General features: G+C 44.5%; 1 protein-coding gene and 1 pseudogene across 8 annotated transcripts in view; both read right to left on the reverse strand.

Moving 5' to 3' along the window:
• Window positions 1-1,336: 1,336 nt before the first annotated feature.
• Window positions 1,337-2,812, reverse strand: LOC149462911 (coiled-coil domain-containing protein 28A pseudogene; annotated as a pseudogene).
• A 16,010-nt stretch (window positions 2,813-18,822) lies between these two features.
• Window positions 18,823-26,266, reverse strand: part of NHSL1 (NHS like 1) — a 264,179-nt gene continuing 256,735 nt past the window's right edge. For all 8 annotated transcript variants that reach the window (XM_089676245.1, XM_089676244.1, XM_089676242.1 and 5 more), the window contains one exon: window positions 18,823-21,059. In XM_089676245.1, the coding sequence (XP_089532371.1) occupies window positions 20,360-21,059 (700 nt within the window). In that variant the 3' untranslated portion in view covers window positions 18,823-20,359. The remainder of the gene's footprint in view (window positions 21,060-26,266) is intronic.

Raw genomic sequence — 26,266 nt, forward strand, 5'->3', positions numbered from 1 at the left:
GGTCGTCAGTACTTCAGGACTGATCAATATTCAGATCTATCCCATAGTTTGTGAACTCTATAACTTTCCTACAAACTAAAAAATACATCCTAATTTGGGTTATTTTCACCAAAGACATGTAGTAGAATACATCTCGGCCTAAATTTATGAAGAACAATTATTTATTTGCAAACTTTTATAACAGAAACAGAAAAATGTTTTTTTCAACATTTTCGGTCTTTTTTTGTTTTAGCAAAAAATAAAAACCCCAGCGGTGATTAAATACCGCCAAAAGAAAGCTCTAGTTGTGTGAAGAAAATGATAAAATTTTAGTTTGGGTACAATGTTGTATGACCGCGCAATTGTCATTTAAAGTGTGAGAGCGCTGAAACCTGAAAAATGGCCTGGGCAGGAAGGGGTAAAATTGCCCGGTATTGAAATGGTTAAACGGAAATAAAGTATGCAGCTCATTTCTCACATTTCATCACTCTTTGGGCTTCACTAACTGCATACTTGCTTTTCATCAGTGGCTCCAAGCATTGTGACTAGAGGCAACCAGGGAACTAGCATTTTCACAGCAATAGTACTGCAGACCCATGTATTTCTCTCAGTTCAGGTGTCATTTACCAGGCTGTCAACAGTAGATATAAAGAGTCTTCCTTATCATAAAAAGGCATTACAATGGTACCTCGGTTTACGAACGCCTTGGTTAAAGTCATTTTCGGTTTACGAATGAAAATCCATTGAAAATAATGCCTCGCTTTACAAATTTTTTTTTGCAATACGAAGCAAGTTTCCCCAGGATGCATTGCACCTGGAAGGTTTATAGCGCCAGCCCCGTGAATGCTGGAGTCTGTGGGCAGTACGTGGCGTTGAGTGTGGAGGTGTTGAGGCAGTTTTTGCATCGAGTTTTGGAGACATTTTGGAAATTTTGTAATCATGTCTCTGTACAGTATTTATGCCTTTAAAGTACACTTTATAAAGAGTTTTGAACAGATAAAACTTTTTTGGACTTTTTTCTGACCTCCGAAACGGATTAATTGGTTTTCAATGCATTTACTATTTTTCTTTTTTTATCATGTCCCTGTACAGTATTTATGCCTTTAAAGTGCACTTTATAAAGAGTTTTGAACAGATAAAACTTTTTTTTTTTTACTTTTTTCTGACCTCCGGAATGGAATAATTGGTTTTCAATGCATTTACGAATTTTTATCATGTCCCTGTACAGTATTTATGCCTTTAAAGTGCACTTTGTAAAGAGTTTTGAACAGATAAAAGACTTTTTTTTTACTCTTTTCTGACCTCCAGAATGGATTAATTGGTTTTCAATGCATTGCTATGGGAAACCTGTTTCGGTTTACGAATTTTTCGCAATACGAAACGTCCCGGAGAACACATTAAATTCGTAAACCGAGGTACGACTGTATTTATTACCAAACACTTGAAGTTTGCCTGAGTGGAAGTCATTGAGAAGACTCAGAAGCCCTTTCTCCATCTCCTGTACATCAGACACATCTGTAAGGAACAAGTGCTGAATGAGAGCCGATGAAGCACCTTTACTCTCTCCCTGAGATTTGGATTTCTCTTTAATGACTCTTCAGGTAAAGAAAACAAATGGAAAATCAGTCCATCACCCTAAAAGTACACCCTCTAAAAAATAAATTCCTAATTCAAGTCTCCTAGTCATCTGTATGGTCAAAACATACATACTGTATGTAAAATCATATATCCCACAGTCAAAGATAAATTGTACACTAGAAATACCTGTTCAGCTAGCTTAACAACAAGCGATAAGAGGAAAGCCATCAAATGCCTGGCATCTCACACAATTGTCTCCCTTGTTTCTGTCTCTCTGAGGCACAGAAGTATTTAAAGCAACATTAAGAATTTGAAGCAAGATAAGTTGATTTTTTTTATCTGGTTCTCTGCCCTTTATTAGATCTGATTTATTTATATACTATGAAAAAAACTATGCAGGACAATAAGCAGATCATGGCTGATAAATCATCCTTCATCCCACCCATCCACTGCATGGATTATAAATTGATTCCCGTAAAGCCCAGTGCTGTCTGTCCATTCTATATTTATGTTCTATTATGCCAGGTAAATGCCAAAAAATGGGGTTAATTTACTAACTAGAGAGTGCAACTTCTGGCGCAGCTGTGCATGGTAGCCAATCAGCTTCTAACTTCAGCTTGTTCAGTTAAAGTGGTTGTAAAAGCAGAAGGTTTTTTTTTTTTACCTTACTGCATTCTATATGGTAAGGTAAAAACCTTCTGCATGCAACTTCCCCTGTGGCCCCCTAAATATATACCTGAGCCTGATCTTGATCCAGCTATGTGCACAAGAGCCAAGGCTCTCTCATCCAGCTGCTGACATCTTCAGACAGGTGGATTCTAGGTCTCAATTGATGGCCACTTTCATTGGCCAGGTGGGAATGACATCACTTCTGCACATGCAAGGCAGTTCAGTCAGATTCAGGAATGCCAAATTTGTACGGTGAGCTGCGCAGTTCACTGTACAAGGATAGACAGGTAAGTAACTTTAATTCAGAAGAGACAAATCATTTTCCCTCTGCATTAAATGTTCTGCCTGTTCTCCCTTTTTTTTTATTTTTGGCTTAAAATTTCACTTTAACTGATATCTGCCCAAAATGTAGTGTTGATAATAAACTTTCCAACTTTGATTTTTTTAAGGCTGTTTGTGGCACAGCATTTGAGAACCCAAATGCTAAGTGGGACAGATTTCCATCCTGGAATTTATAAGTGGAGGTGGGCGACTAGTAGAGGATTTGGGACTCCTCCTTTTCATCATCTTTCTCTCATCCATTGAAGCTGAGCTTTACTTCTGGATAACCTAACAAAAAAAAAAGAAAAAAGGAATCAGGCTTTGGTGTATACAGGTAGATATACAGTGAAGGAAATAAGCATTTGATCCCCTGATGACTTTGAATGTTTGCCCACTCACAAAGAAATGATCAGTCTAAAAATCGAATGGTATATGTATTGTAACACTGAGAAACAGAATAGCAACAGAAAATTCTAAAGAAATGCATGTCTAACAAATTATGCATTGATTTGCAAGTTCATGAGGGAAATAAGTATTTGATCCCCTATCATTCAGCAGGATTTCTGGCTACCAAGTGTCTTTAATACAAGTAACAAGCTGAGATTAGAAGCAGTCTCTTAAAGGGAGTGCTGCTAATCTAATTTTGTTACCTGTATAAAAGACACCTGTTCACAGGAGCAATCAAACAATCAGATTCCAAACTCTCCACCATGGCAAATACCAAAGAGCTGTCCAAGGATGTCAGGGACAAGATTATAGACCTACACAAGGCTGGACTGGGCTACCAAACTATCTCCAAGCAGCTTGGTGAGAAGGTGACAGCAGTTGGTGGAATCATTCACAAATGGAAGAAACACAAAACAACTGTCTGTCTCCCTAGGTCTGGTGCACCATGCAAGATCTCACCTTGTGGCGTGTCAATGATCGTGAGAACAGTGAGGAATCATCCCAGAACAACACGAGAATCTTGTCAATGATCTCCAGGCAGCTGGGACCACAGTCACCAAGAAAACAATTGGTAACACACTACGCCAACAAGGATTGAAATTCTGAAGTGCCCGCAAGGTCCCTCTACTCAAGAAAGCACATGTCCAGGCCCATCTGAAGTTTGCCACTGAACATCTGAATGATGCAGAGGAGGACTGGTTGAAAGTGTTGTGGTCAGATGAGATCAAAATCGAGCTCTTTGGCATCAACTCGCCGTGCTTGGAGGAGGAGGAATACTGCCTATGACCCCAAGAACACCATCCCAACTGTCAAACGTGGTGGAAACATTCTGCTTTGGGGGTGTTTTTCTGCTAAGGGGACAGGACAACTGCACCGTATCAAAGGGACGATGGATGGGGCAATGTACCTGTCAGGAATGGACTGGCCAGCAATAGTGGGACTCAGCTGCCTTATGAGCTGCAGTACCAGGGCTGGCCAGCGGATGCTCCCAGCAATCAGAGACTCAACCTTGCAGCCAGTCAAACACCTGGAACTAATTATACTGGTGTATTTAAGGGACATTCAGACCTGCAGACTCTGCCTTGGTGTTGTGTTTCTCTTGGGCCCTGTATCCTGTTCCTGCTCTCTGTTCCTGTCTGATTCTCTGCTGACCCTGCTCTGATCCCTGGCTTGTCTGACCATTCTCCTCTGCCTGACCCTCTGTACCACACTGCCCGCTACCTGCTGAACCTGGCCTGTGACCCCGACCATTCTCCGCTTGCTCCCCCTGTACCTACCTGCCCGACTGATATTGACCCGGCCTGCCTGACGACGCTTGCATTGTATGTACTGTTATCTGTGGGTGGTTGGTTGGTTTGTTTGCACTGTGTTATGTTTTAGTATTGCACTGCGTTTATGTTTGTATGGTTAGTGTTAATAAATTACATTGTTTATAACTTATCTGAAGTCTGCGTTTCCCTGCGTCAGTCACACACCTCTGGTCATACCCGGGAGCCCTGACATTACACCAAGGCCAATCCTGACCAGAAGTGGCTGCACAGGGAAGCCATCTTGGCTTGTTGATGGGAAGGATGGATCTGGATGAGGTTGCGTATTTATCTCTGCTAGTGTTTGATGACAGGGAGTATGCTTATCAAACTCTGAAGGAGTATCCCCGGGATGAACTGCTAGAATGTATACGGCTCGCTCATGTTCTAGTAGATCAGGGCACAGAGTTCTCTGAGGTGCAGCCTTTGATTGAGGTTTGTGCTGAGTTGGTTTCATCTGGTACCCCCGAATGCAGGGATGAATTTTTGCCACCATTTAGTGCAGACCAGGTAGAGTCCCTGGTGTGGTTATTAGAGGATGATGTGGGTTACTTTCTGGAGCGTTATTCCACATGTTCACCACAGGTACTAAGAGATTGTATAAACGCAGTGCAGTCTTTGGTCAGACAGGCTTTGTGTAAGCTCAGCTTTGTTCAACCCATACTGCAGACATGGACAGATTTGTTACACCCAGCCTCAGTCAGCTTACAAAAACCCAGTCCTGCTTCTAATCTATCTCCTCAAAACTCTATTCCTGCATTCCCAACAGCTCCTCCTGCCCTGCTATCTACCGCATGTCAGTACCCTGTTCCCACTCGCTGCACCTATCCTGCCTTTAACCCTGTAAAAATGCCCTCTGTAGCAACTGCTCCCTCTCCTGTTCCATCCTCCAGCTCTTCTCTGTCTCCAGCTGCTCCATTCGTTTGCAGACCTGCGTTTACTTGCAGTGCTCCAGTAGTTAAAACCAGAAAAAAGCGAAAATTCTTTCCAACCAATACCATCCTGCCAGTATCCAAACCGGTGAGCCTGCCTTCCGTGGTTCAGCCTGAAGCCTCTACTCAGCCTGAATCCTCTACTCAGCCTGATGCCTGTACTCAGCCTGATGCCTCTACTCAGCCGGACGCCTGCATTCAGCCTGATGCCTCTACCCAGCATGATGAACTGATCCAGCCAGACGATCCAATGCCTGGTGACCCGGTGGCCAATGCCTTGCCAGATGATGCGGTGCCCGCTGGCAAGCCAAATGACCTGATGCCTGGTGACCCAGTGCCCGCTGTCATACCTGGTGACCCGATGCCCGCTGTCGAGCCAGACAATCCGGTACCTGATGACCCGGTGCCCACTGTCGTGCCTGTTGACTCGGAGCCCACTGCCTTGCCAGATGACGCGGTGCCCGCTGTCGAGCCAAATGACCTGATGCCTGGTGACCCGATGCCCGCTGTCCAGTCAGACGATCCAATGTCTGACCCAGTGCCCGCGGTCATACCAGTTGACTCGGAGCCCACTGCCTTGCCAGATGACGCGGTGCCCGCTGTCGAGCCAAATGACCTGATGCCTGGTGACCCGATGCCCGCTGTCGAGTCAGACAATCCGGTACCTGATGACCCGGTGCCCACTGTCGTGCCTGTTGACTCGGAGCCCACTGCCTTGCCAGATGACGCGTTGCCCGCTGTCGAGCCAAATGACCTGATGCCTGGTGACCCGATGCCCGCTGTCTAGCCAGACGATTCAATGTCTGCCCCAGTGCCCGCGGTCATGCCAGTTGACTCGGAGCCCACTGCCTTGCCAGATGACGCAGTGCTCGCTGTCGAGCCAAATGACTTGATGCCTGGTGACCCGATGCCCGCTGTCCAGTCAGACGATCCAATGTCTGACCCAGTGCCCGCGGTCATACCAGTTGACTCGGAGCCCACTGCCTTGGCAGATGACGCGGTGCCCGCTGTCGAGCCAAATGATCTGATGCCTGGTGACCCGATGCCCGCTGTCCAGCCAGACGATCCAATGCCTGACCCAGTGCCAGCGGTCATGCCAGTTGACTCGGAGCCCACTGTCGTGCCTGGTGACTCGGTGCCTGCCGCTTCGCCTGGGGGCCCGAGACCTGTCGCTCCGCCTGGGGGTCCGGCGCCCGCCGCCCCGCCTGGGGGCCTGAGACCTGTCGCTCCGCCTGAGGGCCCGAGACCTGTCGCTCCACCTGGGGGTCCGGCGCCCGCCGCTCCGCCTGAGGGCCCGAGACCTGTCGCTCCACCTGGGGGTCCGGCGCCCGCCGCTCCGCCTGAGGGCCCGAGACCTGTCGCTCCATCTGGGGGTCCGGCGCCCGCCGCTCCGCCTGAGGGCCCGAGACCTGTTGCTCCATCTGGGGGTCCGGCGCCCGCCACTCTGCCTGAGGGCCCAAGACCTGTCACTCCGCCTGGGGGTCCGGCGCCCGCCGCTCCACCTGGGGGCCCGATGCCTGTCGCCCCGCCTGGGGGCCCGATGCCTGTTGCCCCGCCTGGGGGCCCGATGCCTGTTGCCCCGCCTGGGGGCCCGATGCCTGTCGCACCGCCTGGGGGCCCGATACCTGTCGCCCTGCCTGGGGGCCCGATGCCTGTCGCCCCTCCTGATGGCCCGGCGCTCGCCGCTCCGCCTGGGGGCCCGATGCCTGTCGCCCCGCCTGGGGGCCCGATGCCTGTCGCCCCGCCTGGGGGCCCGACGCCTGTCGCCCCGCCTGGGGGCCCGATGCCTGTCGCCCCTCCTGGGGGCCCGGCGCCCGCCGCTCTGCCTGGGGGCCTGATGCCGGTCGCCCCGCCCGGGGGCCCGGTGCCTGTTGCCCCGCCCGGGGGCCCGGTGCCTGCTGCTCCGCCCGGGGGCCCGGTGCCTGCTGCTCCGCCCGGGGGCCTGCTGCCTGCTGCTCCGCCTGGTGGCCCGCTGCCTGCTGCTCCGCCTGGGGGCCCGGTGCCTGCTGCTCCGCCTGGGGGCCTGGTGCCTGCTGCTCCGCCTGGTGGCCCGCTGCCTGCTGCTTCGCCTGGTAATCCGATTCGCCTCTGCCCGGAGTCCAGCCCGATGTGCCTCTGCCCGGAGTCCAGCCCGATGTGCCTCTGCCCGGAGTCCTGCCCGATGTGCCTCTGCCCGGAGTCCTGCCCGATGTGCCTCTGCCCGGAGTCCAGCCCGGTGTGCCTCTGCCCGATGTGCCTCTGCCCGGAGTCCAGCCCGATGTGCCTCTGCCCGGAGTCCAGCCCGATGTGCCTCTGCCCGGAGTCCAGCCCGATGTGCCTTTGCCCGGAGTCCAGCCCGATGTGCCTCTGCCCGGTGTGCCGCTGCCCGGAGTGCCTCTGCCCGGAGTCCAGCCCGATGTGCCTCTGCCCGGAGTCCAGCCCGATGTGCCTCTGCCCGGAGTCCAGCCCGATGTGCCTCTGCCCGGAGTCCTGCCCGATGTGCCTCTGCCCGGAGTCCTGCCCGATGTGCCTCTGCCCGGAGTCCTGCCCGATGTGCCTCTGCCCGGAGTCCAGCCCGATGTGCCTCTGCCCGGTGTGCCGCTGCCCGGTGTGCCGCTGCCCGGAGTCCAGCCCGATGTGCCTCTGCCCGGAGTCCAGCCCGATGTGCCTCTGCCCGGAGTCCAGCCCGATGTGCCTCTGCCCGGAGTCCTGCCCGATGTGCCTCTGCCAGGAGTCCTGCCCGATGTGCCTCTGCCCGGTGTGCCGCTGCCCGGAGTCCTGCCCGGTGTGCCAGTCTTTGATATCCCGCCAGTTACCAGACCCGGGCGGTGGAACATTTTGCCCAGCTAGGACTGTTGGGAGCGTCCTGAGGCCGCTCCTTGAGGGGGGGGTACTGTCAGGAATGGACTGGCCAGCAATAGTGGGACTCAGCTGCCTTATGAGCTGCAGTACCAGGGCTGGCCAGCGGATGCTCCCAGCAATCAGAGACTCAACCTTGCAGCCAGTCAAACACCTGGAACTAATTATACTGGTGTATTTAAGGGACATTCAGACCTGCAGACTCTGCCTTGGTGTTGTGTTTCTCTTGGGCCCTGTATCCTGTTCCTGCTCTCTGTTCCTGTCTGATTCTCTGCTGACCCTGCTCTGATCCCTGGCTTGTCTGACCATTCTCCTCTGCCTGACCCTCTGTACCACGCTGCCCACTACCTGCTGAACCTGGCCTGTGACCCCGACCATTCTCCGCTTGCTCCCCCTGTACCTACCTGCCCGACTGATATTGACCCGGCCTGCCTGATGACGCTTGCATTGTATGTACTGTTATCTGTGGGTGGTTGGTTTGGTTTGGTTGCACTGTGTTATGTTTTAGTATTGCACTGCGTTTATGTTTGTATGGTTAGTGTTAATAAATTACATTGTTTATAACATATCTGAAGTCTGCGTTTCCCTGCGTCAGTCACACACCTCTGGTCATACCCGGGAGCCCTGACAGTACCGTCAAATCTTGGGTGAGAACCTTACTCCCTCAGCCAGGGGATTGAAAATGGGTCATGGATGGGTGTTCCAGCATGACAATGACCCAAAACACATGGCTAAGGCAACAAAGGAGTGGCTCAAAAAGAAGCACATTAAGGTCCTGGAGTGGCGTAGCCAGTCTACAGACCTTAATCCGATTGAAAATCTGTGGAGGGAGCTGAAAGTTCGAGTTGCCAAACGTCAGCCACCAAACCTTATTGACTTGAAGAGGATCTGCCAAGAGGAGTGGGCCAAAATCCCTCCTGAGATGTGTGCAAACCTGGTGGCCAACCACAGGAAACATCTGACCTCTGTGATTGCCAACAAAAGATTTGCCACCAAGTACTATGTCATGTTTTGTGAAGGGGATCAAATACTTATTTTCCTCATGAGCATGCAAATCAGTGCATAATTTGTTAGACTTGCATTTCTTTTGAATTTTGTGTTGCTATTCTGTCTCTCAGTGTTACAATACTCCTGCCATTCGATTTTTAGACTGATCATTTCTTTGTGAGTGGGCAAACATTCAAAATCAGCAGGGGATCAAATACTTATTTCCTTCACTGTACAGCTGAACTCCAGAATACATAAAAACAATATTTAATTCAGTTACAAATACTCTTTAACTAATGAAATCATCCATAAAGTGGACCTTTCCCCCCTTTCAGTAGACACCACAGCACTAAGAAGGTGGAAAAATGTCAGTCATCTGCTGGGAGGGAATATAGAATTGACAAATTCATTACATGCAACACAAAATGTGTAACTTACCTTCTTTCTTGTCCCTGTGGATTAAAATATGTAGGGAGGACCACTAAGTGCTTATTTAAAAGAATCAATGAACACATCAATAAAATAAAGAAAGGATTTAAGCAGCATAGTGTATCCAAATAGGGATCTTTTGCTACTAACTTTTTGTGGTATTGACAGAGTTTTCAGACATTGGAGGGGTAGCGATATGTGGAAACAGGTGTCCCAGAATGAAATGAGATTGATCCTTGAGCTTGATACATTGGTTCCATCTGGTTTAAATATTGACATAGATTTAAACTGTTTGTTAACTAATTTTTAGAAGCAATTCATTTTCTAGTTTTTTATAATTTCTTTTGATAAAAATGTATTATGTTTTTTGGCCACAAGATGGCATTCCTAGTAATTATGTTTCTCGGGTGCAATCATTTTATCTTACCACTAGAGGGTCCTATTAGAAGCCTTTGTTTATTTGTAAAGGCTTTGAATAGATTAATTTGATTTGATTATTTTTATAGAACATATTTATGTTTTTTATATGTATTGGATATCTTATATTTTCTATCTTTATCCATTCTTGGCTCCTGGAGATCCTTTGGTATGGATATTGCACATATGAGTGTAGATGATACATTAGTTTGGACCATCTGTTATTTTAGTTGGATGGTAGAGGCAATATACAGTTGTGTCCAAAATTATTCAACCCCCACTGAAATTGAGTGTTTTGGCCAGTTTGACATTGCTTTTGATCATTCAGTCATCTTGCTTACATTTACATTAAAGAGGCACTTGTAGGTCAGACAAATATAACATAACAGTTATAATGAAATAACCACAAATGTCTTTTCTGTGCTCACAGCATTATCAGTTTTATTCAACCCCCAAGTGACATTCAATCTTAGTACTTAGTACAGCATCCTTTTACAGTTATAACAGCTTTTAAACGTGAAGCATAGCTTGACACAAGTGTCTTGCAGCGATCTACGGGTATCTTCGCCCATTCTTCATGGGCAAAGGCCTCCAGTTCAGTCACATTCTTAGGCTTGCGCACTGCAACTGCTTTCTTTAAGTCCCACCAGAGGTTCTCAATCGGATTTAAGTCTGGTGACTGCGATGGCCACTCCAAAATGTTCCAGCCTTTCCTCTGCAACCATGCTCTAGTGGACTTGGAGGTATGCTTGGGATCATTGTCCTGTTGAAAGGTCCAACGTCTCCCAAGCCTCAGGTGTGTGACGGACTGCATCACGTTTCCATCCAATATCTCCTGGTACTGAAGAGAATTCATGGTACCTTGCACACGCTGAAGCTTCCCTGTACCTGCAGAAGCAAAACAGCCCCAAAGCATGATTGACCCTCCACCATGCTTCACAGTAGGCAAGGTGTTCTTTTCATCATAGGCCTTGTTCTTCCTCCTCCAAACATAGCGTTGATCCATGGGCCCAAACAGTTCTAATTTTGTTTCATCAGTCCACAGAACACTATCCCACAACTTTTGTGGTTTGTCCACATGGCTTTTGGCATACTGCAGTCGACTCTTCTTATTCTTTGGAGACAGCAAGGGGGTACGCCTGGGAGTTCTGGCACGGAGGCCTTCATTACGCAGTGTGCGTCTTATTGTCTGGGCTGAAACTTCTGTACCCACATCTGACAAATCTTTTCTCAGTTCCTCAGCAGTCACACGGGGACTTCTCTCCACTCTACGCTTCAGGTAGCGCACAGCAGTCGAAGTCAGCATCTTCTTTCTGCCACGACCAGGTAGCGTTTCAACAGTGCCCTTTGCCTTGAATTTGCGAATGATGCTTCCTAAGGTGTCTCTTGGTATGTTTAACATCTTTGCAATCTTCTTATAGCCATTGCCCTTCCTGTGAAGAGAAATCACCTCTTCTCTTGTCTTCCTGGACCATTCTCTTGCCTTCACCATGTTTGTAACCACACCAGTAAATGTCTAGAAGGAGCTGAGTATCACAGTCATTTTAAAGCTGCCTAATTGGTGCTTATTATGCTTGATTGCTGCTCGGTGACATCCACAGGTGTTTTCAATACCTGATGGAAAGCACCTGTATGAACCTCTGTTCTTCAGAGTGGTAGTCTTTAAGGGGTTGAATAATTGTGGCAATGAAGAAACCACATAAGAACCATTTACTACTGTATTACATAAACAATTGATGTCATTTTAGTTGCATTTGGGTAGTTACAACGTCCTTGTAGGATTTGATTCTGAATACAATTCCAAATGTACACTATAGTCCCTAAACCCCTTTACAGCATTGGGGGTTGAATAATTTTGGACACAACTGTACACTATATTGCCAAAAGTATTGGGACTCCTGCCTTTACACACACGAGCTTTAGTGGCATCCCAATCTTAGTCTGTAGGGTTCAATACTGAGTTGGCCCACCCTTTGCAGCTAAAACAGCTTCAACTCTTCTGGGAAGGCTGTCCACAAAGTTTATGAGTGTGTCTATGGGAATGTTTGACCATTCTTCCAGAAGCGCATTTGCAAGTTCAGGCACTGATGTCAGACAAGAAGGCCTGGCTCACAGTCTCCACTTAAATTCATCCCAACGGTGCTCTATTGGGTTGAGATCAGGACTCTGTGCAGGCCAGCCAAGTTCCTCCACCCCAAACTTGCTCATCCATGTCTTTATGGACCTTGCTTTGTGCACTGGTGCGCAGTCATGTTGGAACAGTTAGGGGCCATCCCCAAACTGTTCCCAAAAAATTGGGAGCATGAAATTGTCCAAAATGTCTTGGTATGCTGAAACCTTAAGAGTTCCCTTCAGTGGAACTAAGGGGCCAAGCCCAGCCCCTGAAAAACAACCCCACACCATAATCCTCCCTCTACCAAAGTTTACACTTGGCACAGTGCAGTCAGGCAAAAACTGTCCTACTGGCAACTGTCAAATCCAGACACCTCTGACAGATTACAAGACAGCAAGAAGAGCTATTCGTCACTTTGGAGAACACGTCTCCACTGCGCGGAGTGCTTTCCACCACTGCATCCGATGCTTTGCATTGCACTTGGTGATGTAAGGCTTGGATGCAGCTGCTCTGCCATGGAAACCCATTCCATGAAGCTCTCTACACACTGTTGTTGTGCTAATCTGAAGGCCACATGAAGTTTGGAGGTCTTTAGCTATGGACTCTGCAGACAGTTGGCGACTTCTGCACACTGTGTGCTTCAGCATGTGCTGACCCTGCTCTGTCATTTTACGTGGCCTACCACTTCGTGGCTGAGTTGCTGTTATTCCCAGTTGCTTCCACTTTGTTATAATACCACTAACTGTTGACTGTGGAATATTTAGTAGCAAGGAAGTTTCACGGATGGACTTATTGCACAGGTGACAACCTATCACAGTACCACGCTTGAATTCACTGATTTCACAATATTTTGTACACATGAACTATTGTTATGTTTGTTATTCTTCTATGCCAGTGGTCTCCAAACTGTGGCCCAGGGGCTGGATGTGGCCCTTTGCTTGCCTTTATCTGGCCCTTGGGACACTGTTCATCCCACTGAAAGGAGACACTCTTCTGCCCTCTGACACCAACAATGGGACATAATTCCTGCCACTGACATCACCAATGGAGCACTATTCCTCCTCCCCCTAATACCAAAGATGGGGCACTGTTTCCTTCCACCTGATACCAGGAAAATTTCTATTCTTGCTGGCCACAGTCCTGCCCCCTTAAATTCTAAAGGACAATAAATGGGCCCTTTGTTTAGAAAGTCTGGAGACCTATGTTCTATGCTATAGCAATTCATTGGAAATCACCAGACCCACCTACTCTTATCTTAATCACTGGTTTAGACTTAAAGATATATAATGATATACAGTATCTTACAGAAGTGAGTACACCGCTCACATTGTTGTAAATATTTTATTATATCTTTTCATGTGACAACACTGAAGAAATGACACTTTGCTACAATGTAAAGTTGCGAGTGTACAGCTTGTATAACAGTGTAAATTTGCTGTCCCCTCAAAATAACTCAACACATAGCATTAATGTCTAAACCGCTGGCAACAAAAGTGAGTACACCCCTAAGTGAAAATGTCCAAATTGGGCTCAATTAGCCATTTTCTCTCCCTGGTGTCATGTGACTTGTTAGTGTTACAAGGTCTCAGATGTGAATGGGGAGCAGGTGAGTTGAATTTGGTGTTATCGCTCTCACTCTCTCATATTGGTCACTGGAAATTCAACATGGCACCTTATGGTAAAGAACTCTCTGAGGATCTGAAAAAAAGAATCGTTGCTCTACATAAAGATGGCCCAGGCTATAAGAAGATTGCCAAGACCCTGAAACTGTGCTGCAGCACGGTGGCCAAGACCATACAGCGATTAACAGGATAGGTTCCACTGAGAACAGGCCCCGCCATGGTCAACCAAAGAAGTTGAGTGCACGTGCTCAGCGTCATATCCAGAGGTTGTCTTTGGGAAATAGACATATGAGTGCTGCCAGCATTGCTGCAGAGGTTGAAGGGGTGGGGGGTCAGCCTGTCAGTGCTCAGACCATACGCCGCACATTGCATCAAATTGGTCTGCATGGCTGTCATCCCAGAAGGAAGCCTCTTCTAAAGATGATGCACAAGAAAGCCTGCAAACAGTTTGCTGAAGACAAGCAGACTAAGGACATGGATTACTGGACCCATGTCCTGTGGTCTGATGAGACCAAGATAAACTTATTGGGCTTAGATGGTGTCAAGCGTGTGTGGTGGCAACCAGGTAAGGAGTACAAAGACAAGTGTGTCTTGCCTACAGTCAAGCATGGTGGTGGGAGTGTCATGGTCTGGGGCTGCATGAGTGCTGCTGGCACTGGGGAGCTACAGTTCATTGAGGGAACCATGAATGCCAACATGTACTGAGACATACTGAAGCAGACCATGATCCCCTCCCTGCAGAGACTGGGCCACAGGGCAGTATTCCAACATGATAACGACCCCAAACACACCTCCAAAACAACCACTGCCTTGCTAAAGAAGCAGAGGGTAAAGGTGATGGACTGGCGAAGCATGTCTCCAGACCTAAACCCTATTGAGCATCTGTGGGGAATCCTCAAACAGAAGGTGGAGGAGCACAAGGTCTCTAACATCCACCAGCTCTTTGATGTCGTCATGGAGGAGTGGAAGAGGACTCCAGTGGCAACCTGTGAAGCTCTGGTGAACTCCATGCCCAGGAGGGTTAAGGCAGTGCTGGAAAATAATGGTGACCACACAAAATATTGACACTTTGGACATTGTCACTTAGGGGTCTGCTCACATTTGTTGCCAGCGGTTTAGACATTAATGGCTGTGCATTGAGTTATTTTGAGGGGACAGCAAATTTACACTGTTATACAAGCTGGACACTCACTACTTTACATTTCAGCAAAGTGTCATTTCTTCAGTGTTGTCACATGAAAAGATAGAATAAAATATTTACAAAAATGTGAGGGGTGTACTCACTTCTGTGAGATACTGTATATGATTAGCTGGGGTTTGTATGGAAATACTTTAATGTAATGTATGGATGAAAGGATGAGTATTTGTTGAATGTTCTTTGTTTGTACGATTTGTATAAGTTTTTTTAATGTAAAATCAATAGAATGTGATTTTTTTTTTTTTCCAAAGGATTTTTTTTTTCTAAATGTACAATACCCTCTAGTGGCAAGAGAGGGAATCCTAAATTTGTTGGGAACCAAGGCCAATGAATGTGTAAACAGCCATCAGTTTCAGCACTGAATTGGCGAAGGAGCTATTTTAACCTCTTCACGCTGGCCTCCCGGCATCTGGGCCTAGATGCCGAGTGGCTGCACATTTGCGTTCTATTAAAAAATAAAATGTGCTGAGAGCGTGCGCCCTGCGCGCTCCCAGCACACATGTCCAGTACTCACGGAAAGGTCCCGATCTCCTCTTTCGATTGGGACCTGCTCAGGTTGCGTGCTTCCCAGTGGTCACTACTCAGAAGTATCTTTGGACATCCTTCATTGTCTGATCATATGGTGCAATGTGCAAGCCATCCCAAGCATGCTGCTAAGCAAACATTTTTCCCCTTTACCAGGACCAGGCCCCATCTTTCTCCTTTATAGACAGACTGGCACTAGCACACTTTGCATTCTCTCACTTTCACAGTAATGTATTGTGGTTAACCTAAGAGAAGTAGTGTGGTTACAGCTGCAACTAGTCATTTTTCATATTGCAGCTTATCACAAGGAAATGTTTGGAAGGATTGGATTTTCCAGGACACTTTAAGGGAGGAAACTGCAGTTTTTGGGGCACCATGCAACGAACACATACAAAGCATGCCTAAAGTCTGGGCGAAAAAAACCCAAAACATTTTCAGTACATCTATTAGTAGATCTATTCCAATGTCTGCACTATACAGTGTTTGTAAAATGCCTGCTATCCTGACAAAATTACAGTGAGCTGACAATGTTGCCCCTACTACACTGAAATTCATACAGTATTGTCAGCCCTACATGAGTTATCTCCTACTTGGACGACAGAACACCTCCCCTCGCCTTCTCTTCATAATATATGAGAGAGCCTGGGCAGGGCTGCCAACACTGATTGGAAAATTCAATGTAGTAGAGATACCATTGTTGTTTGTAAAATCACAAGCAAATTTGATCAGACCTCTTAAAAATGGAACTTCACTTTCAATCAAAATTGACTATTTTAACCCTTATGCTACTAGCATTAATAAATACAGTCAGGTCCATAAATATTGGGACATCGACACAATTCTAACATTTTTGGCTCTATACACCACCACAATGGATTTGAAATGAAACAAACAAGATGTGCTTTAACTGCAGACTGTCAGCTCTAATTTTAGGGTATTTACATCCAAATCAGGTGAACGGTGTAGGAATTACAACAGTTTGCATATGTGCCTCCCACTTGTTAAGGGACCAAAAGTAATGGGACAGAATAATCATAAATCAAACTTTCACTTTTTAATACTTGGTTGCAAATCCTTTGCAGTCAATTACAGCCTGAAGTCTGGAACGCATAGACAACACCAGACGCTGGCTTTCATCCCTGGAGATGCTCTGCCAGGCCTCTACTGCAACTGTCTTCAGTTCCTGCTTGTTCTTGGGGCATTTTCCCTTCAGTTTTGTCTTCAGCAAGTGAAATGCATGCTCAGTCAGATTCAGGTCAGGTGATTGACTTGCACAACATTCCACTTCTTTCCCTTAAAAAACTCTTTGGTTGCTTTTGCAGTATGCTTTGGGTCATTGTCCATCTGCACTGTGAAGCGGCGTCCAATGAGTTCTGAAACATTTGGCTGAATATGAGCAGATAATATTGCCCGAAACACTTCAGAATTCATCCGGCTGCTTTTGTCAGCAGTCACATCATCAATAAATACAAGAGAACCAGTTCCATTGGCAGACATACATGCCCACGCCATGACACTACCACCACCATGCATCACTGATGAGGTGGTAGGCTTAGATCATGAGCAGTTCCTTTCCTTCTCCATACTCTTCTCTTCCCATCACTCTGGTACAAGTTGATCTTGGTCTCATCTGTCCATAGGATGTTGTTCCAGAACTGTGAAGGATTTTTTAGATGTCGATTGGCAAACTCTAATCTGGCCTTCCTGTTTTTGAGGCTCACCAATGGTTTCCATCTTGTGGTGAACCCTCTGTATTCACTCTGGTGAAGTCTTCTCTTGATTGTTGACTTTGACACACATACACCTACCTCCTGGAGAGTGTTCTTGATCTGGCCAACTGTTGTGAAGGGTGTTTTCTTCACCAGGGAAAGAATTCTTCACTCATCCACCACAGTTGTTTTCCGTGGTCTTCCGGGTCTTTTGGTGTTGCTGAGCTCACCGGTGCGTTCCTTCTTTTTAAGAATGTTCCAATTAGTTGTTTTGGCCACGCCTAATGTTTTTGCTATCTCTCTGATGGGTTTGTTTTGTTTTTTCAGCCTAATGATGGCTTGCTTCACTGATCGTGACAGCTCTTTGGATCTCATCTTGAGAGTTGACAGCAACAGATTCCAAATGCAAATAGCACACTTGAAATGAACTCTGGACCTTTTATCTGCTCATTGTAATTGGGATAATGAGGGAATAACACACACCTGGCCATGGAACAGCTGAGAAGCCAATTGTCCCATTACTTTTGGTCTGTTAACAAGTGGGAGGCACATATGCAAACTGTTGTAATTCCTACACCGTTCACCTGATTTGGATGTAAATACCCTCAAATTAAAGCTGACAGTCTGCAGTTAAAGCACATCTTGTTCATTTCATTTCAAATCCATTGTGGTGGTGTATAGAGCCAAAAATGTTAGAATTGTGTCGATGTCCCAATATTTATGGACCTGACTGTAGATAGGAAAGTATATCATAACTTATTTTAAACTTTTTTTTACATTTCTTCAGTTACTTTCTGGTTTCCAGGCCTAGGCAAATTATGTCATACACCCCAGGAGTCTTCAGGAGGGTTATTCTCAGCTAAGTACACCCGCCTACCTGAGCTATGGGCAGATGAATTTCAGGAAGTAAATTAATCATCTGCCCTTACTTAAGATGGCCAGGGCCAGAAATGCTAGGGGGTGTTTTTCAAAGTGATTTCTCAGCAAAATAAAGCACAGAGACATGGATGGGTGGGTGAGTTTGCTCTGAATATTAAAAATGAATTAAATAGTGCTGCAGTGTCGTTCAGGTTTAATAAGCCCCCTCCAGTGATTAGGCTGCAGATAAAATTATCATTTTCTTAGAAGTGTTCACCAAACTTCTCGGTAAACTTCCACTTTCTGCTCACAATACTGGTGCCTGTCAGACCCACCAACATCAAGGCAGAATTTTTTGACACAGAGATGGGTAAGGAGAAACAGCAGAACATATTGTTCATGGAAAATCATATGTGGTCTTTTGGAAGTATATTCTTGCACAAATACTGCCCTGATTGCCTTTTGTGTGTTGATTGGTAAACTGGTCATATATTAAAGCTACTTAGATTAGGTATTTGGTGAAAAATACACAAAAAAAGCTAGCCTATTATATGTAAAAAAAAATTAGCCCTCGAAATCCCTCCACCACCCCTCGCCCCCATTCCCCCAATGACCATGTTCAGGAATTAATACACAACTCTCAGTCCCAAACATTGTCACATGGGGAAAATCATATGCTTCTCCATAGCCAGAAGCCAGTGAGGGAGTGTGGATGGGTGAGTATACCTTACGGGGGGGGGGGAATGAACTATCAGGTTGCACCGGCAATGTCTTAAGAAAGGTGGAATCTTTGCTTTACCATAACCTTATTGCTGCTCTTGATACAATTGCTGCAGCACAGCTTTCTTCCAATATATTTTTCACAAACACAAAAAAACATAAAAGACAAACTCTTTTCTTTCAGCCTTGCTTTATTTGAAGCACAGTCACAGCATTGTCATTGTCTAGTAAATTGAAGGCCCCTGAATGTTTACAGTATTACAAAGGTTGAGGGTCACAGCCACATGTCACAGAAGTACTGAAATAAATTAAGCATTTTATGTAGCCTGCTGCAGGGAGCTTCACCATACTGCATTGCATCATGATGCAACCTCCTCCAGCAGCCTATGGGTTAACTACACCTTTTTTTTTTTCCTTTCTAAAATTCTCAAAAATGTACAAATTTTAAACGCAGGTTAAAAAGTAAGGATTTAAAAGTCCTAATATATACAAATAATATAAAAACTACACAAGACATCAAAATTATGCTATAAAACAGTACAAAAGAAACTTAGTCTGTCCAAATTGTAAAATGCCTTTTTTTTCCACATGTAAAAACTGTTAAGAAATTGTACAGGCATATTGCTATTAAAACTAAAAAGAAATTAAAACTATTCTTTGGTAACCAAAATTTAGCATTTTTAGAATAAGAAACAAACATTGGCATTCATTTTGTTGTATTTAGTCTTTCATGTCAGCATTCATTTTGTTGTATTTAGTCTTTTATGTCAGCATATTACAATGAATGTCAAGCATTAAAATATATGGTTACACAAACATCTTTGTAGTGCAAGTTACACAGTCTGAGAAAGGAAACAAGTGGAAAAAGTTGTGTTTATTAACAAAAATGCTAGCTTGCAACTACATAGACTAGCAATGCAGCAGAGTGCACCGCAGCTTACTGCAGCATCACGTAGGGTCCTGTACATTTGCAGCTTTATGTTTGCTGCAAAAATTCTGCATTGTAGATTTGCATTTTTTTCTAAGTCTTATGAAGTGGCAATATACGTCTATGGCTGATTGTATAATCAATGTTTTCTAGGCTGCATTTTTTTCTCTACATAAGTAAAACCTAGGCTTGTACCGCTGCACAGCAGCTGAAAATACTCGAGAGGTGACTCAACTGCGATATTAATAGAAATGAAAAATAAAACCAGAAAAGAAAAAGAGTACCAAAGAAATCATAAACCAGCAATTTGATTGGGTTAGTTTGACAAGCCCACTACCAGCCCACTAATTGCACTCAGTGTAATAAACTCTGGTTGATGTCCAGAGGAAATCATGCCAGCAGTGCATCTATGACCCATTATACCCTGTTTAGTAGATGTCACTATGTTTTAGAAACCTAAATATAGACAGCATACCCAACCCATTACCTCATGCCTGGATGCATGTTCTTCGGATCTTTCCTTGAGATGTGTTTAAAAGCTCCAATGCAGGCATTGGGGTTCTAAATCTCTTTCCCAACTTTGGTTTCACCGCTCTGTCTTGCAGGTGCTGCATACTAAATCAATCCCACTAAATGCTAACTCACAGAGGCTGCAATGTTAAAGCATTTACTATACAGACACCAAGTGCATGGCCATGTGCAACATTGCTTTTGTGATCATAGCATTTACTCTGCTTTTTAGGGATTTGCTTGATACATCTCATGACACGCTAGCTATTTTCTTACGACGAGTCATTGTCTTTGCTTGGGCTGACATCTGAAAGTCTACTCATCAAGTTTATGTGAACCCTGGGATTGGAACTGTCAGCACCAAAAGAGAAATTCAACTCAGAGTCCATTCTTTGAAACCTGTCCAGGCTCATTGTGTTCATAAGTGGTGCCTTTGTACAGCTATTTTCTACAGCATCAGCCATCTCTCCTTCCCCTTCACAAATCACTGTCATGGGACTGCTTTGAAGGCGGCTCCGGACATTGTATTTACTGCTGGCTGCAGATGGTGGTGTTCTGGAGCGACTGTACCTAGTCCCAGAAACTGACATGCTTCTTGGCATAATTCCCTCACTCTTGGCCCATTCCTCCTGAGCTCTTTTATTCTTGCTTGGAGAACTCAATGTTGGACTGTCTGGCAACTCCAGGGATGAATCTGATTGTGATCTTTGAAACCTCGGGTCAGTGTGCTTTAGCATTTCCGCAGCAGACATACGAGAGCCACACTCCGACCTGCTTCCCTTTTTTAGTAACAGGGCTTTGAAATTATCATTGCTGGTACTAGACTTTCGGATACTTCTTTGGATTGCCCCAGGCTGCTTAAAGGAGCTCACGTTTGGGACTCCTCCAGTTGGTGTGACCGGTGGAGAGGGCGAGTGATTTCTACAGCGATCATCATCAGAATCCTTGCGACCAAGAACCTTCCTTTTGGATCTAGAAGTAAAAAAGAAAAAAACATTGAATGGCCACAACAGAAAATGTATTTGCCATGAGGTAAGTCAACATGGGCATTATATTGTTTTCAGTGTTGACAGTGCAGTTCAATTTTAGAAAAGGTTATTATTTTTCTTTCATTTCCAACATTATCTTCAAATATTTTTTCTGCCATATTCTAATGCATTTGAATACCTGACTCCCTGATACATTACAATATGTAGCTGTCTAAGAGCAGGTCAGAGAACAGGAAAGCTACAGAGAAAAAAGATGGGTCCTTCAAAAATCCACTCCACCCTAATATATGGAATCCGCATGTGCCACAACGTATGCGCTCATTTCTTATAAATGTAACCTATTCATGGAGATTAACAAAGGTTTATAACCTCCCATAATTCTAAGCCATGTTGCACGATTTTATTCATCAGAAGTCAATTATTTTCTCAGTTTCTACAGGCGTCATGGAATATGAATGTCTGGATATAGGCTGTTTCTTTTGACTCTAAAAATCACATTTCTGTTGTAAAATTTCTATTACAAATAAAAAAACAAAAAAAAAAACAAAGAAAGATTTAAAGTGGGATTCTCATTTATATTATAAATAAAGGGTGCAGCGCTTGAAGATAATCAAAATATAGCATACTTTTGATTATCTTGATTATCTTCATTTTAAGCGCTGCACCATTTATTTATATTGCTGTTTTGGAGGTTACTTGGTGCCTTTTGGTGTTTCAGCAGCTGTAGTGACTTCCAGCACTCACTTACCCTCTTGTGCTTTCTCATTTATATTGTTTTACTTATTTTTGTTATTAATATGCTGTAGTCCCTATGAGGTTGATTTACTAAAACTGGAGAGAGCCAATTCTGGTGCAGATATGAATGGTAGCCTAATCAGCTTCTCACTTCCACCTGTTTAAGCTGACAATAAAACCTGGAAACTGACTGGCTACCATGCACAGCTGCACCAGATTTTGTACTGTCCAGTTTTAGTAAGAGTTCATTCACACTTGTGCGACTGGCCATGCGACTTTGGGGTCCAAAGTCACATGGCCAGTAACACCTGTGTTTCCCAATGAGTACTATTCAAATCTGTGTGACTTCAAGCCACAGAGACTTGAAAGTAGTTCCTGCACTACTATGGTATGACTTTTGATAGTCTGGTGCTTGTAAAGTTGGATCAAAGTTACACCACAAGTCGCACTGGAAATTGCATGACTTTGGAGACATGCTAATGTGAATGAAGTGTTAATCCCTATATGTGCACGATTTGTACAGCACTAGATTTGTACAACAGCTGCCAGTCACACTTCTATCACAAGATGGCGCTATACTACACAGACAAATGCAAGTAAAAGAATATCTTCTACATTTACTTATGAGCTTAGACTCGAGTCACCAACAACAAAAAAAAAAAAACCACACGCTTCTATCAAAAGTTAAGACATGAAATTTCAAAACCACTCATAGAGCCTTAAAAAGATACATACAATCATATCTCCCCTACCTGCTATTCTGCATTAAAACATTTTGTTTTGAAACAAAGAAATGCCAGGCCATGCATATGAACTTTAAGTTCTGGTCACAGACTTTGCGGACCATAACGTCAACAGAAAAGTATAGGGGATTCGGCTGCTGTCCTCCTTGCCTGGCTGTCATGATGACCTTCTTCCCTAAAGGACTTCTAAATCACTGACCTAGAACAAGTATTAGAGAGCAGGAGTTCTGGTTTTACTTGCTGCATGTTTATTTAAATAAAATCTTTGACTTTGCAATCAAACATGATATACTAACCTGCATGTGCAATGGATTTGCATACAATGGCCCCAATCCTATTCTTCTTGGGTTCCCCTCAAGCACTCCTGGCTCCTTCTCCTACTACTACCTAAACATTTTTTTACCATAATGGCATGCATTACAGTAACAAATGTTTAGGCTTCAGAACCACGGTCTTTGAGTTTAAGTGCTGATGCTAGAGCCAATCGAGTAACCAGTATTTTCAGAAGAAGGTAAGCCATTGCCTTCTCTTGAGGTGTGCACTTTACCTCACAGTTGGAGCAATATATTACTTAAAAGGGTAGTAAACCACATTAAAAAAATGGGTCCCCCCACAAGTTCATGTCCTATTGTGCTAGTGTGCACTGCAATCTAGTACATTTTGACAGACTAACTCATACAGCAGATCCCCCAGCGGCATGCTTTACTTGGTCTTTCTTCCGGGTTCGCGGGCTCTAGCCATTCAAATGGCCGAGCTGCGATGACGTCAATCCTGTGCATGCCATCCATTGAGAGGGCAGCGCGCATGCGCTGATGACATCACTGGCTGCTACAAATGTAAATATCTCATAAACGGTGCACATTTGGAAGATATTTACTGTACCTACTGGTAAGCCTTATCATAGGCTTACCAGTAGGCAGGGGTGGATTCATGGGGCCCCCGGGCAATAGGGGATCATGGGCCCGTGTCCCTACCCAAACTCAAAAAAGCCTATGAAAAAGGTACCAGGGGCATCTCATGGGGCCCCCTACTGACCCCGATCCCCGAGTTTCCAAATGGTCAGTCTGCCCCTGCATGGGAGTTTACTACCCCTCTAAACAGTGTATTTGATTACTAAAGATTTTTAATAATTTCATGCTAAAGACTGCAGGAGTCCAAAAGGCATAAACTCAGTGGAACTCTCTATATGATTATCACCTAACATCACAGGGTAATCAATATCTAATTCTTTGAAAACCATGAAGGAAAATTGATATGCAGTGTTAAGCAATGATTAACTAGCTATATATGAATCCCACCTAAATTTACCAACAATTTTAATGCAAGTCTCATACAAACATGTCGAGCTGTCCACTGTTCTTATGAGATTGACTTTTAATGTAAAACAAAATAAAAAAAACATGCGTACAATAGGTTACTGGTTTTCGCTCTGGTCAACTGGTAATCAAGTATTCTTAATATATTATTTCCTGCCATAAAAATGCATTTGATTGTGGTTTGGAAGACAATATATATATATATATATATATATATATATATATATATATGTATAGTGCTCAGCATAATTGAGTACACCTCTTTTGAAGTAAGCAAGATTTTAATCAATGAACTAGTGGTGCACCGAAATGAAAATTCTGGTGCCGAACCTGAAAATTCAAAACGCGCTTTTTTAAAAACAATTAATATATAGGTTTTGGAAAAAATACACTTTGATTAAAAAGAATATATACCCCAATTTCTAATAAAATACGAAAGAGGATGCTACGGCGAGTAAATAGATACCCAACATGTCAAGCTTTAACATTGTGCACGCTCGTGGAATGGCGTGAAACTGCGGTACTTAAAAATCTTCATGGGTGATGCTTAAAAAATTTCTATTAGGTTAGTGTAAAGTTACAGAGGAGTTCTAGTGCGAGAATTATTGATCTTTCTTTGATGTTTGTGGCGATACCTCACATGTGTGGTTTGAACACCATTTACATATGTGGGCATGGCCTATGTATGCGTTCACCACTATGTGTGAGCACGGGGGGATGGGGGCACTTTAAACTTTTTAAAAAAAATGTATTTAATGTTTGTTTGTTTTTTTTGCACTATTCCTTTTTAATCACTTTTATTCTTATCACAAGAAATGCATGCATCCCTTGTGATAGAATTAATTAGTGACAGGTCCTCTTTATGGAGAGATATGGGGTCAATAAGACCCCACATCTCTCCTGTGCAATGTAAAGCATTAGATAAAATTAAACATTGATCTAGTGCTTTAAAAAAAAAAAAAAAATGGCCAGAACAGGAAGTGACATCGCTCCGGTCCTCCAAGGGCATAGAGATGTGTGGCAGCCATCTTTCCTTCACTCATCTCTATGCCCAGCGCTGGGATCAATGGTTTCTCAGGTAAGGCTGAGCTACCGAGTGGCGGCTGGTGGCGAGGGGTGGGGTTTTTTCGGCACCTTTATCTTATTTATCTTATGCTTATTTTCATTTCAGCTGACGGCTGAAAGTGGTGTTTTTGGCCAAAACGTTTTGGCCACCGAAATTTCGGTGCATCCCTACAAAGAACACAAGAACAATTTCCAAAATTTTGATAAAACTGAGTTTTATAGAATATTTTTAGCTCATCACATGAGTAAGGTTAATAATATAACAGATTATAAAATGTTTAGTTTTACTCAAATTAGTTGATGCAAAAATGAATACACCCCACAACAAAAACTACTCCATCTAGTATTTTGTATGACCTCCATGATGATATGTAAGAGCAGCACCAAGTCTTCTAGGCATGGAATGAAGAAGTTGGCGACACACTGCAACATCGTTCTTTTTGCATTCTTCAAGAATGACCTAATTTAGAGTCTGGATACTGGATGGAGAGTGATGCTCAACTTGTCTCTTCAGAATGCCCCATAGGTGATCGATTGGTTTCAGATCAGGAGACATACTTGGCCACTGAATCACTTTTTCCCTGTTCTTCAGAAATGCAACAGTGGCCTTAGATGTGTCTTTTGGATCATTGTCATGTTGGAAAAGTGCATGACGACCAAGGGCACGGAGTGATGGTAGCATCTTCTCTTTCAATATAGAGCAGTAAATCTGTGAATTCATAATACCATCAATGAAATGCAGCTCCCTGACACCAGCAGCACTCATGCAGCCCCACAGAACGACACTGCCGCCACCATGTTTCACTGTAGGCACCATGCATTTTTCTTTGTACCCCTCACCTTTGCAACACCATACAGTTTTGAAGCCATCAGTTCCAAAAACATATATCTTGGTCTCATCACTCCAGAGTACAGAGTCCCAGTAGTCCTCTTCTTTTTCAGCATGGACCCAGGCAAATTCTAGGCGGGCTTTTTTGTGCATGGGCTTTAGGAGAGGCTTCCTTCATGAACGACATCCATGCACGCCATTCCTCTGCAGTGTACGCTGTATTGTGACATGGGAAACAATCACCTCAGTTTTGGCTTTATACTTCTTTCGTTAACTGCAATGGACTTTCATAACGATTTTCCTCAACCCTTCTGATCAGTAGACGCTCCTGTCGAGGTGTTAACTTCCATGGACGGCCTGGACATCTCTGTGAGATGGCTGCAGTTCCATCTTTTTTAAATTTTTGTATCACTTTTTCTACAGTATTCTGACTGATAAGTAAAGATTTGCTGATCTTCATGTAGCCTTCACCTTTCTTGTGTAAAGAAATGATTTTCTTTGT

This window comes from Staurois parvus, unplaced genomic scaffold (assembly GCF_062004578.1).
Source record: "Staurois parvus isolate SC_StPar_1 unplaced genomic scaffold, SC_StPar_1.0 ptg000165l, whole genome shotgun sequence".
Taxonomy (NCBI): domain Eukaryota; kingdom Metazoa; phylum Chordata; class Amphibia; order Anura; family Ranidae; genus Staurois; species Staurois parvus.